We start from the raw sequence: 13,030 nt of genomic DNA on the forward strand, positions 1-13,030 counted from the left end.
CGGTTCACAGTCCCACTCGTTCCTAATAAGTCTGTAAACATAAATAATCACGGAAACCGTCGTCTCTCTCCCTCTCTTTCTGATACGCTTCCCTTCTCTGCCGCAGTTTTCCTTTCCGGCACTGGTGATCCGGTGAGTGGTTGCGATATGGTGCTCTGTTTTTGCGCGGAGATCGGATCCCTACCAGTGACATTGAAAGTGGTATATCGGTAACAGGCAACCAAGCGAGAGTAGTGATATCGCTGGAGGACATGGTGATTGCGGCCCCCGCGGCCGTCGTCTCCCATACTGCCACTACATCTGTTCGCAAAAACACTCCCGTCGTCACTCGGCCAAATGATCCTTCGGCGAAGGTGTCACGGCGACCACTAACTCCGTCCGAGAGGGACAATGCTGGATTCTCTCGGCGGCCGCGCAGCAAGGAGATCTCCTCCAGATATTTGTCTTCGTACTCTTCTTCTTCTTCGTCAACTACCTCCACTTCGTACTCCACGAATTCCACTTTCTCCTCTTCGTTGTCTACCTTTCCTTCCCGGCGATTTTCTTCACCTCTTGCCAATCATCGGGCGTCGACGCCATCTTCATTTCCAAAAAGCTTGACCTCCAAGAGGTCCCAGTCAGTGGATCGGACCCGCTCCTCTACTCCCCTCCCAGATCCCCGAGGCGCCTCGACGGCAGAGGGATCGGATGCTGCGGGGGGGTTCTGCACTACCACCAGGAGCCTCTCCGTCTCCTTTCAGGACGAATCCTTCTTCTATCAGACTAGCAAGGCTAAGGCGGACTCCACGACGCCCTTCCGGAAGCCAACACCGGATCGCCGGAGGCCCACTACGCCGGTTCGAAACTCCTCAGCCGTCAGCACCGATCTGTCCGAGACCTCGAGGACCCCGGATCACTGCCATCGCTGGCCGGCGGCCAGGAGCAGGAAGTCCAGTCTTCTGACGAAGAGCCTGGATTGCTCGGGTGAGAGGAATGATCTACTCACTACTGTTCAGTTGCTGCGGCAGTCAATGTTGGTCGACGGTGGTTCAGGCTGGGCTTCATTTGTTGGGGCGGAACTCTCGGCTTCTTCAGACACGGATAGTGTTTCATCCGGAAGTAATTCAGGGGTTCATGAGCTGAACGCACCTCGCCATGCGCGGGTCACTTCCTGCGGGATTAGCATGCCTGCCCGATTTTGGCAGGATACAAATAACAGGCTTCGCCGGCTGCCGGAACTTGGGACTCCGGTATCTTCAGGCGGCTCAATGAGCCCTGCCATGCCACAAATAGCTTCTGTGAGGAGATCAGTTGGCGAAAACTCTTTGTCTCGATTTGTCTCTTCTCCACTTAGGGGTGCTGTGAGACCTTCCAGTCCCAGTAAACTTGCAGGTTCTCCATCAAGAGGAGTCGTCAGTCCTTTAAGGGCAAGGAGTAGTAGTACATTGGTGAGTTCTTTGCCTGCACGCCTGACAGCTAATGCACCTTCGATTATAAGTTTTTCTGCTGAGGTGAGGAGAGCTAAAAAAGGAGAGAATCGGATCGAAGAGGCCCATATGTTGAGGCTATTGCACGACCAGCATTTGCAGTGGAGGTATGTGAATGCAAGGGCCAATGCTGCACTGATGATTCAAAGAGTGGCTGCAGAGGTAAGCTTCAAAGTTTTTTATATTTTAGTTATCTTTGCTTTTTTGATATGAGTCCTATGTGCTATAACTTAACATTTGGTTTGGATACATGTGTTTCTATTTGAAGCGTGGTATCAAGTCTGAACTGAAATGCAACTTTCATATGAAAAAAATTACTCCACATTTGGCACATTTGAAATTAAAAACCTCTGTTCGCTTCGAACTCTTACAATGCTTTGAAACTTCAATAATGATTTTAAGAAGAACTCACTTTTTTTTCTAAGTTTAATTTTTATTCTCACAGACCTTTACTTGATTTATCAAACAGTAAGAGCAATAAGTAATGGATCGCTTATTTCAAAAATGTTGAATCTTGCAGATTTGCTGTACAATTACTTCATCAGGCGCACTCTCTATTCAAGTCAACCGTTAGATACCTTCTAATTGTCTCATTTAATATGCTTGTTGGTTTAAATGCACAATAATTAAGAATAGTTTGCATTGCTTTTAATTAATTTTTCCCTTGAAAGAAGTGCCATTACAATTTGTAGTTTGTCGGCTTTGTTTGATTGATGACTTAAACTCTTGGACTTATGTCTAACATAAATAACTCTTTCTGCAAGAAATTTTTTCATCATAGACCAACTTAATCTCCTATGGGTAAAAATTCTAACCCAGGTTATCTTTTTAAGCCAACCTGCCAACTGCATGTAAAATTTGGCCTTTTGACTAATGAAATTTGAACTGCTACTGTTTATGAGATTTGTGTTTTGGTTAGCCAATACATCATTAAATGTAATAGTATCAATTTAGCTTGGAAAGACTTAATATATAGTCTGCTTAGTACACCTTACAAGCTTTAATCTTGTTGCCTTGAATGAGCGCATGCTGTATCAGTTGAAGTTATCGAGAGTTTGTGGAATTAATGGAAAAAGAGAGAGAAGAAAAATGGAAAAAAATTTGCAGCTTTGCAACTGATTCGCATAGGTAGTCACAAACTCACAATTAAATAGGATACCTGTAGTGCACAATGACAGTTTTTAAGTTTTCTAAACCCAATGCTGCATTCAGTTTTCTCTACAGGATTGCTTTAAGAGGTTAGTCATGAAATAAAATCCTGCTTGTTATCCTTTAAGCAAACCAGCTTCTATTTTAATTTTAATTTTCTTCTTCTAAATGAAATTTCTCCTTAACAGCTGTGAATTTTCATAACATTATATTCGTAAATAAATATAAGATAAGGATAACAAGCAGGATTTTACTTGAACTGCCTTAAAATCGTGATTAAATACATGTTATGATCCTTAACAGCTGTTTTTATTTTTAAATACATTATTAAATAAATGTTATGATCCTAAACAGCCGTTAATTTTCTTCGAATCTGGACCTGCCATAAAAGAAAATTTCTTTAATCATGGTTTTTTTTTCTACTTTTTTTTTTTTTTTTGTTCAAAGAGGGCTATAGGCCATCAAATTGGTGTTTTTATTCACTCATTTTCAGTCTAACCTGAGGGTTTACATTGTTAAGATAAAACTGAAAAATGGAACCGAATCTATCTTGATATATGGTTTGTTTTTATTGTTATATTATCGATTCCATTATGAGTAAGGTTTGACTTTCTTTGATTTTGGTACTTGGTTTGATTTTTATTATTTAAAATTGATAAAACTAAAGATCAAATTATATTAATTTCTTCAATTAAATCAACAAATACTGTAACTTACAAGTTAACAATTGATGAAAAGATCATCATTAATATTATTTAGCTTATGTTCTAAAATTATAAATTTTAGCATAATTAGGAAAAGAGGCAATTTCTTTCTGTCAATTTCTACAACTCCCCACGAATGAAACTACATGCAATGTAGATATGACATGCATTTTAGTAGCATAGTTTTGCTTGTTGAAATTAGCAGGCAATTACAGCGAAGGTTGTGAAGTCACAAGTGTAAGTAAAAGAATATATAAATGTGGTCATGTGCTTGTATCTTACTTGCATGGATTTTATGTGAATTGTGCACTAATTTGGGTAAAGAATGCTTTTTTTTTTTTCTTTTACAACCACATTAAACTGATGACCTTGATTTCATGAAAGTTATTTTACATGCACATTCCTGAGACATTTTAAAGACATGAATTATTTTATTTATTATTATGGAATTTAGAAGTTTTGAACACTTGATCCCGAACTCGAGTACATGGTAAACCGTGGTACTTCCACAATCACTTGTCAGACTATATATGGCTTTAACAAATTGGAAAAAATAAAGAAGAACCTCTTTAATCTTTTCCTGCTTTAAGTCTTGGTTGCTTTATCTCATTATTTGACATTATAAAATATCTATCCACTTCAATTCTCAGTTTTGATTTGATGACAATTCACCTGTAATATCTAATTTTTGTTGCATGGATTTAGCAATTTACCTATGTATGGAATTCAGTTTTTATTGTGGCATTTATGAGCAAGCATTCTGCTTGTTTTTAAATCATTCCTGCAAAATTTATTATCCATGTTCATGCTCCATGTTAGTGTGCTTCAAAATTTTTTGATATTATTCTTGTTTGCTCTTTGAACCACTAAATTCTATAACCTGAAGCCTTCTTATGATTGATTTCAGAAACATCTGTATAACGCGTGGATAACTATATCGGAGATGCGTGACTTGGTTACTATTAAAAAAACCAAGCTACACTTCCTGACACAAAATCTAAAGCTAACTACCATTCTGAAGAGTCAGGTAAGTTTTCCGTTGTAATATGATTACTATTACCATTTCTCTGACCGAAGACTGTTTGCTATTATATATCTTTAATTTTTTCTGGTTCTATCTTTTTGTCGTTGATTATTATTAATTTCATTAGTAGCTTTGAGATTATTGGTGACTTACTGTATTTCTTAGGAAAGCTTATGCGCTTGCAGATAGTTTAACAGTTTTTGTGTAAGAATATCTTTGTAATTATTTGTTCTCAGGAAATTTAGGTTCTTGATAAGATGGCCTCTCTTAGAGTGAGTAATGTTTTCCGCAGCGAATTGTTCAAACTGATTGGATTGGTGATTTAATTGAAAGAAAGGAAGGTTAACCTCACTTTTTTTAGTTATTGATTGTAAACCAATCAGAAAGGCAAGAGTTGCCAGTTATTCACAATCTTTATTTCTCTGTCAGTGCCAAGTGCGACTGCAACATAGGGAAGTTGTGGCTCTGGATTTGAGTTCGAAAACTCTTCATAGTTAAGAAGATGGTCCTTTCTTTTGTAAGTAGATGATTAACACCTTGTGTACATTCTCTCTTTCAAATTATATCAGCTGTAGAGTAGGATCTGGTAGAGGTTTCAATGACTAATATGACCTACATAACCACCCAAAATGCCAATACATCACTAGAGGTCCCCAGAGTGACCAAATGACATTTAAGCCAACATACAGGTAAGGGCAGGAGCTTAAGATAACCTTAAAACAAGTCTTTTTCTGACCAAATTTAATCTTTGGCTGAAACTTTACTTTTTTGTGTGCCTGAATATATTAGGAATTTATTTATTATGCTGTGTAGTTTCTATTGATTTTATCAATTAACTGAATTTTAGCTACTATCCTCAATGTAACATATTTCTTCTTTGTGGATATATACAATGAAGATAAAAGTATACCCTCTTTTGCAAGTTTATTGTCGCACGCACCGACAGTACCATCTATATTTTCGTGATCGGGATGCATGAATTTTGTCCATTCCTAGATGACGTACCGATAACCATAGCATGTGTCATAAAGTTGATGGGTGTTTTTAAGGTTTAAATGATGAATAGGATCTTATCTTATATATATTGATAGGAGGGAAAATATAACAATCAACTAAAATTTAATATTGTTATGGATCAAAAGCCAACATGCTTGTATGTTAATCTGACAATTATTTCAATTGGCATAACGATTAATATCATTATGTAGCATCAACATTTTCAATCTTAGAAAGGTTGTCTTCTTGCAAAATATTTTTTGAAAGGGGTGATATAATAATATACACTTGGTTCTAATGAATGTTAATTTTTTTAATTGTGGCCCACATTGCCCACAAACCCACTAACATGAGTCATTTACTTTAATAATAAATGACAATTAATTAATTAAATTATATTAAATTCTTTTTGATAAGTAACCATTTTATGGATGGTGGTTACTAATGTGTGTCATTTATTGTAATTAATTAATTAAATTCTTTTTGATAAGTAACCCCCTTATAGATTACTAATGTGTGTCATTTATTTTAATTAATTAATTAAATTATCTTAAATCATTTTTGATAAATAACCTCTTTATGTATGGTGGTTACTAATGTGTGTCATTTATTTTATTTAATTAATTTAATTATCTGAAATCTTTTTTGATAAGTAATCTTCTTATGGATGGTGTTACTAGCGTGTATCATTTATTTTAATTAATTAATTAAATTATCTTAAATCATTTTTTATAAGTAACTGCTTATGGATGGTGGTTACTAACACGTGTCATTTATTTTAATAATTAATGTCAATTAATTACTTAAATTGTCATAAATCCTATTGGTCAGTAACCCCCTTGACAGACGGTGATTAAATAACGCATAATTCAGAGAAGGGTCATCTATTTTTTTAACAGACACTATATATTTCTTTTCATCAGAAAGTACAGAAAGTTTCAGAGGATTAGAGAGAGACATCATTTCTTCAGATCTAATTCTAAAATCATGAATACTAGTAGGTTTCTCTTATTTATGAGTATGTAGAAATCATGAATTTAAACATCTTGGTCATTATGTGTTTTATGAATTTGGGTCATAAAATTATATGATAAATTAAAAAAAAATTCTAACATGTGGTATCAGAGACTTGATTGTTGAATTTGTGATTTTTTATCATTTTTATTTTTGTTAATTGTATTAGATTTCCGTTGTAGATTAGATCTTGGAATTAGATCACTAAAGTTAATTGATGAATCGAGAGATTATTTTGAGTTTTGTTAAACTATGAATTTGTTTCTTTTCGGTCGGCTTTCTTCGCTAATCTACCTGACCATATAGTTTATGTTATTATTAATTTATATTATGAAATATATATTGTTCTGATTAAATTATTGTTTATATGATATATATATATTATGTTTAATTTGTTAGTCATTAAAGTGACCAAATTAATATGTTTAACAGATGTCAAAGAAATAAATTCAATTACTCATGAGTTTGTGATGCAATTTTGTATTTTATTTTATTATAAGTATATTAAAATTCATGCATCAACTTTATTATGTAACAATTAATATATTATGAAACAATTTTGTATTTTATTATAAGTATATTAAAATTCATTTATTATAAAATATTTGTGGATCGCCCAAAAGTTGATTATTTATTTTATAATCTTTGAATATGATTGTGACATATTTATATACTTAATTAGATATGTTTATATATCTAAAAATAATAAACATGTCTAATTTGAGTATAAATAATTGTTAATTATATTAAATCAAAATCATGCATCAACTTTATTTATTATTGTATTGCTATATCACACAAAAGAGATTATCAATATACTATTAATGTTTTTATTTAATCTGATTGATTATGAATATCAGTTTATGTTTAATACTCGAAGCATTAATGTATGAGTATGTTTTATTTATTTGCAGTATCTACTTCTGTTTCTCTTCATTCGCAAACTACATATGTTCAGACGTTCAATGAGATTAATTTCTCAGAATGGTGCGAGCAAGTCCAGTTATAATAGTGTTGAACATTTTAATAGCCTCCTGCTCTTAATGATTAGTGTTGAGCAAAAATCTTTCTATAAAGCTTGAGAGGACTGTAGCAACAACATAACATGTACATTTTCTAACGCTGAAAGTGCTAAGGAATTCATGAGATTTGCTGAGGGATGTTCTCAGTTTGATTGTGTTGATAAGTCTCTTGCTGGGACACTATTGAGTATGTTAAACAACATGAAATTTGATGGTTCTCGTATTATGCATGAGTATGTCGTTGAAATGACGAACATAGCAGCAAGACTTAAGACCCTGAGAATGGAAGTGAATGAAAATTTTCTTGTACAGCTTATCATGAACTCCTTGTCTCCTGAGTATGTTTCATTTTATATGAATTACAACACTATGAAAGATAAGTAACACTATGAAAGATAAGTGAGAAAGATAAGTGAAATGTGAATGAACTGCAATGTATGCTCATTCAAGAGGAAACAAGACTTGAGAAAGGAGAAAATCACTCAATTAATCTCATGGGTCATTAAACAAGAGATGTAAGGAAACTCGAAAAGAAGAATGGAAAGGACAAGCAAATATCACTAAAGATTAATGCGTCATCTGCCCCAATTGACAAAGAGGAACATAAATAAATTAAGTGTCATTTTTGCAGAATACTTGAACACTATCAAAATGAGTGTCAAAAATGCAAAGACTGATTTGAAAAGAAAGGTAAACCTTGTATTTTTATATGTTTCAAATCAAATTTGATAGAAGTTTCTTATAATATTTGGTGGATTAACTCTGGTTGTACCACTCATGTTTCCAATACAATGCAAAGATTCCTTACAATTCAAATCATAAACCCAAATGAAAAGTTTGTCTTCATGGGAAACCGAGTCAAAGCTCCAGTTGAAGCCATTAGAACCTATCGATTGATTTTAGATACTAGACATCATTTAGACTTTTTTCAAACATTTTATGTCTCTTTTGTTTCTTGTAATTTGATTTCATTGTTTAAACTTGATTCCATTGGATATTCTTTTAAATTTGGGAATAAATGTTTCAGTTTGTTTAAACACAATCATCTTATTGGTTATGATATTTTTTGTGATGGTCTATATAAGTTTAAACTTAATGTTGGTACTAAACGTGATTTTATGAATGAAAATTCAACTTATTTGTGACATAAATATTTGGGTCATATATCCAAAGAAAGAATTAAAATATTAGTAAAGAATGAAATCCTTAATGAATTAAATCTTACTAATCTTGACATTTGTGTGGATTGTATTAAAGAAAAATACACAAAACACACACTTAAGAAAACTGCCACAAGAAGCACACAACTTTTAGAAAGTATACACACTGATGTTTGTGGACCTTTTGATGTTTCATCTTTTGGTGGAAAAAAAACATTTTATCACATTTATTGATGACTTTTCGCGTTATGGATAAGTCTGTTTATTACATCAAAAATTTCAATCACTAGATGCCTTAAAGGTTTTTATAATTGAGGTTGAGAGACAATTAGATAAAAAAGTGAAAATTATCAGGTCTAATAAAGGTAGGAAATATTATGGAAAATACAATAAATCTAGACAATGTTCAGGTCTATTTGTTAAATTCTTTCAAACTAATGACATATGTGCTCAATACATTATGTCAAGAACTCCACAATAAAATTGTGTTGCAGAAAGAGGAAACCATTCTCTGATGGAAATGGTTATGAGTATCATGAGTAATTCTTCTTTACACTCATCATTGTGGATGCATGCTTTAAAGACTGTTGCTTATTTTTTAGACATGATTCATAGTAAGGCAGTTCCAAAGATTTCTTTTGAACTGTGGATGGGAAGGAAATCTAGTTTAAGGCACCTGCGTGTTTGGGGTTTCCTAGCGAAAATAAGATTATGTAATCCACTTGAAAAGAAACTAGACTCAAGAACTACCAGTGATTTCTTCATTAGTTATCCAGAAAAATCTAAAGAATATAGATTTTATTATCCTAATCACAGTACAAGAATTATTTAAGCAGAAAATGCTAAGTTCATTGAAAATGATGAAGTTATTTGGGGTTCAAAATCACGTTAAGTGGAGATCCAAGAAATTAGGATTCACATTCATTTACCCGAAATTTTTTCTCAAGTTGTTATTCATACATTTGTTGAACAGCCCGACAACATACATGAACAACATATAAATGGTCAATCATCTCTGTTATTCTGATGATTATATGGTTTATCTACATGAGTCTGAGTTTAACTTGGGAGCCAATGAAGATCCCGTTTCATTTTCACAAGTCATAAAAAGTACGAATTCTTTTACATGGTTAGATGTAATGAAAGATGAATTGAAATCGATGGATCACAATAAAGTCTGAGATTTCGTTGAATTGGCTGAAGGTTGTAAAAAAGTCAGGTGTAAATGAGTCTTTAGGACTAAGCGCGACTCGAATGACAATATTGAATGATATAAAGTCAGACTTGTTGTCAAATGTTTCACTCAGAAAGATGACATCGATTATAAATAAACATTTTCTCCAATTTCCAAGAAGGATTCATTTATAATTATCATGACACTAGTAGTTTATTATGATTTGGAATTGCACCAATTGGATGTGAAAACTGTCTTTCTGAATGAGAATTTAGATGAAGAGATCCACATGAGTCAACCTAAAGGATTTTTAGTTGAAGGAAAAGAATATATGATGTGTAAACTTAAGAAATCAATATACTGACTTAAGCAAGCTTCCTGACAATGATATCTTAAGTTCAATGATACCATCACATTTTTTGGATTTAAAGAAATCATCGTTGATCGGTGTATATATCTGAAGGTTAGTGGGAGCAAAATCATATTTCTCATGCTGTATATTGATGAGATTTTGCTAGCTACTAATGATCTTTGCTTATTATATGAAACCAAAACTTTTTTCTCAAAAAACTTTGAAATGAAAGATATGAGTGAGACATCATTTGTGATTGAAATTGAAATAATTTGTGATAGATCATAAGTATTGTTAGGGTTGTCTTAGAAAACATATATTGATAGAGTTCTTAAAAGATTCAATATGGAAGGGTACTCTACAAGTGTTGCTCTAATTCAGAAAGAAGGCAAATTTAACTTTATGCAGTGTTCAAAGAATGATTTGAAATGTAAACAAATAGAAGAAATTTCATATGTATCTATTGTTGGAAGCTTAATGTATGCTCAAACTTGTACAATATCAGACATTAGCTTTGTTGTCGGGATGCAGGACAGGTATCAAAGTAATTCAGGAATAGATTATGGAAAGCTGCAAAGAAAGTTTTGAGGTATCTGCAAGGAACAAAAGACCACATGCTTAATTATAGAAGATCTAATGACCTTGAAGTGATAGAATATTCAAATTCAGATTTTGTTGGATGTGTTAATACCAGAAAATCAACATTTGACTATCTGTTTTTTTTTGGCTAAATGAGCAATCTCATGGAAAGTGCAAGACAAACTATCATTGTTGCATCCAATATGAAAGCTGAATTTGTGGCATACTTCGAAGCTATAGTTCATGGCTTATGGCCGAAAAATTTTATTTCAGGACTTGGAATTGTCAATAGTATTGCTAAACCGCTGAAATTTTATTGTGATAACTCTGCAGCAGTCTTCTTTTCTAAAAATGACAGATATTCCAAAGGTGCTAAACACATGGAATTAAAATACGTTATCATTAAGGAAGAAGTTTAGAAACATAGAGTGTCAATTGAGCATATTAGCATCCGTCTTATGATTGTGGATCTATTGACGAAAGAGTTACTACCGAATACATTTGACGAACATGTCGTTAGAATGAGCATTACCGAAATTTTGCGCTCGGCTAATTGTTGTTTCTGACATTTATATATCTTGTTTTATCATTACTGTACACTTTACGTTGTGTGATGTTTAACAAAAGTTGTCTTTTAATAGATATTATGAGACCATAATGTTATTTCTCATTATGTTAAGTATGTAATTGTTATTGTGATGCATGGAAGGGACTGTGTCGATAAATTGATACACATCCACCATGATTCTTATTAATTTTGTACTTAATGATGATTTATGATTTGACCAATATAAAGAAGGATTTTAGCTTACATTTTGTGTAGTATGTTATGCACTATTAAAAAAAATTATGTGTACTAAGTGGGAGTGTTAATTTTTTAATTGTGGCCCACATTGCCCACAAGTCCACTAACATGGGTCATTTACTTTAATAATACATGATAATTAATTAATTAAATTGTATTAAATTCTTTTTGATAAATAACCCTCTAATGGACGGTGGTTACTAATGTGTCATTTATTTTAATTAATTAATTAAATTATCTTAAATTTCTTTTGATAAATAACCCCCTTATGGATTGTGGTTAATAATGTGTGTCATTTATTTTAATTAATTAATTAAATTATCTTAAATCCTTTTGATAAATAACCCCCTTATGGATTGTGGTTAATAATGTGTGTCATTTATTTTAATTAATTAATTAAATTATCTTAAATCCTTTATCATAAGTGACCCCCTTATGGATTGTAGTTAATAGTGTGTGTCATTTATTTTAATTAATTAATTAAATTATTTTAAAATTTTTTTGATAAGTTACTGCTTTTGAATGGTGGTTACTAACATGTGTCATTTATTTTAATAATAAATATCAATTAATTAATTAAATTATCATAAATCTTATTGGTTAGTAACTCACTGATGGATGGTAGTTAAATAACGCATAATTCAGATAAGGGTTCTCTCTCTTCATAACAAACACCGTATCTTTCTCTTCATCAGAAAGTACAGAAAATTTCAATGGATTAGAGAGAAAAACTTCATCTCCTCATATCTAATTCTACAATCATGGATACATGTATATTTCTCTTACTTATAGGTATGTAAAATCATGAATTCAAAGATTTTGATCATTATATCTTTTATGAATTTGTGTCATAAAATTGGATAATAAATTAAAAAAAAAAATTAACAGTGAATTCTACTAATTTTAAAAATAGTAATATGTTGGAAACTAGAGGCTGTCAAAACGAGCCATGATAGCTCGTCAGATGTTCAAGAGGGCCATAATTTTTTATCAGAAATTAAGTCTTAGTGATCTATGACCTTTACATGTCTCAGAGATTTTAGTAATAAAAATGCAACATAGGCTTAGCATAAGTTGAAATGAAATTATGATGCAAATTAAAAGAAAAATTAGTAAAATAAAAATTAATCTCGTAGCCTTAAAATTCTCTTTTTCATTTTCTTCTAGAGAATAAATACATTTTATATGTTTGTGTTGAGAGGAAAAAAAATTATGTATCATTAACCAATTAGGTTGGGGTTATATAAAGTCACAAAGGGAGCATAATTAAGAAACAAATAATCTGGAATAATATCCCTAATTATGAGGATATCATATTATATCCCTTGAATATAATAATTTCCATTAGAAGGAACCTACAAAATATGCCAACGCTCCCTCTCAAGCTACAACATATATATTATTTTATAGTTCCAGCTTATTGCTTCAATGAAAAAATGGTAGGTTATTTTAACTGGAAATATGAGTAGTAGTCATTTTCTTGTAAAGCAAAACATATCGTATGAAAAAAAAAAATCATTATACTATGTTTAATTCATCCATAACATATATATATATATATATATATATATATATATAGGAATTG

General features: G+C 32.2%; 1 protein-coding gene across 2 annotated transcripts in view; it reads left to right on the forward strand.

Annotated features, from left to right (window-relative positions):
• The window catches only part of LOC110024545 (QWRF motif-containing protein 2-like), a 37,015-nt gene that overhangs the window by 19,270 nt on the left and 4,715 nt on the right, over positions 1–13,030 (forward strand). Inside the window, exons 2-3 of one of the 2 annotated variants that reach the window (XM_020724571.1) lie at positions 107–1,628; positions 4,227–4,346. In XM_020724571.1, coding sequence (XP_020580230.1) covers positions 252–1,628; positions 4,227–4,346 — 1,497 coding nt within the window. In that variant the 5' untranslated portion in view covers positions 107–251. Of the gene's footprint in view, positions 1–8; positions 1,629–4,226; positions 4,347–13,030 lie in introns of those variants that run through there. The other variant, XM_020724570.1, reaches the window with a different exon arrangement.

This window comes from Phalaenopsis equestris, unplaced genomic scaffold, assembly GCF_001263595.1.
Source record: "Phalaenopsis equestris unplaced genomic scaffold, ASM126359v1 Scaffold000258, whole genome shotgun sequence".
Lineage (NCBI taxonomy): Eukaryota > Viridiplantae > Streptophyta > Magnoliopsida > Asparagales > Orchidaceae > Phalaenopsis > Phalaenopsis equestris.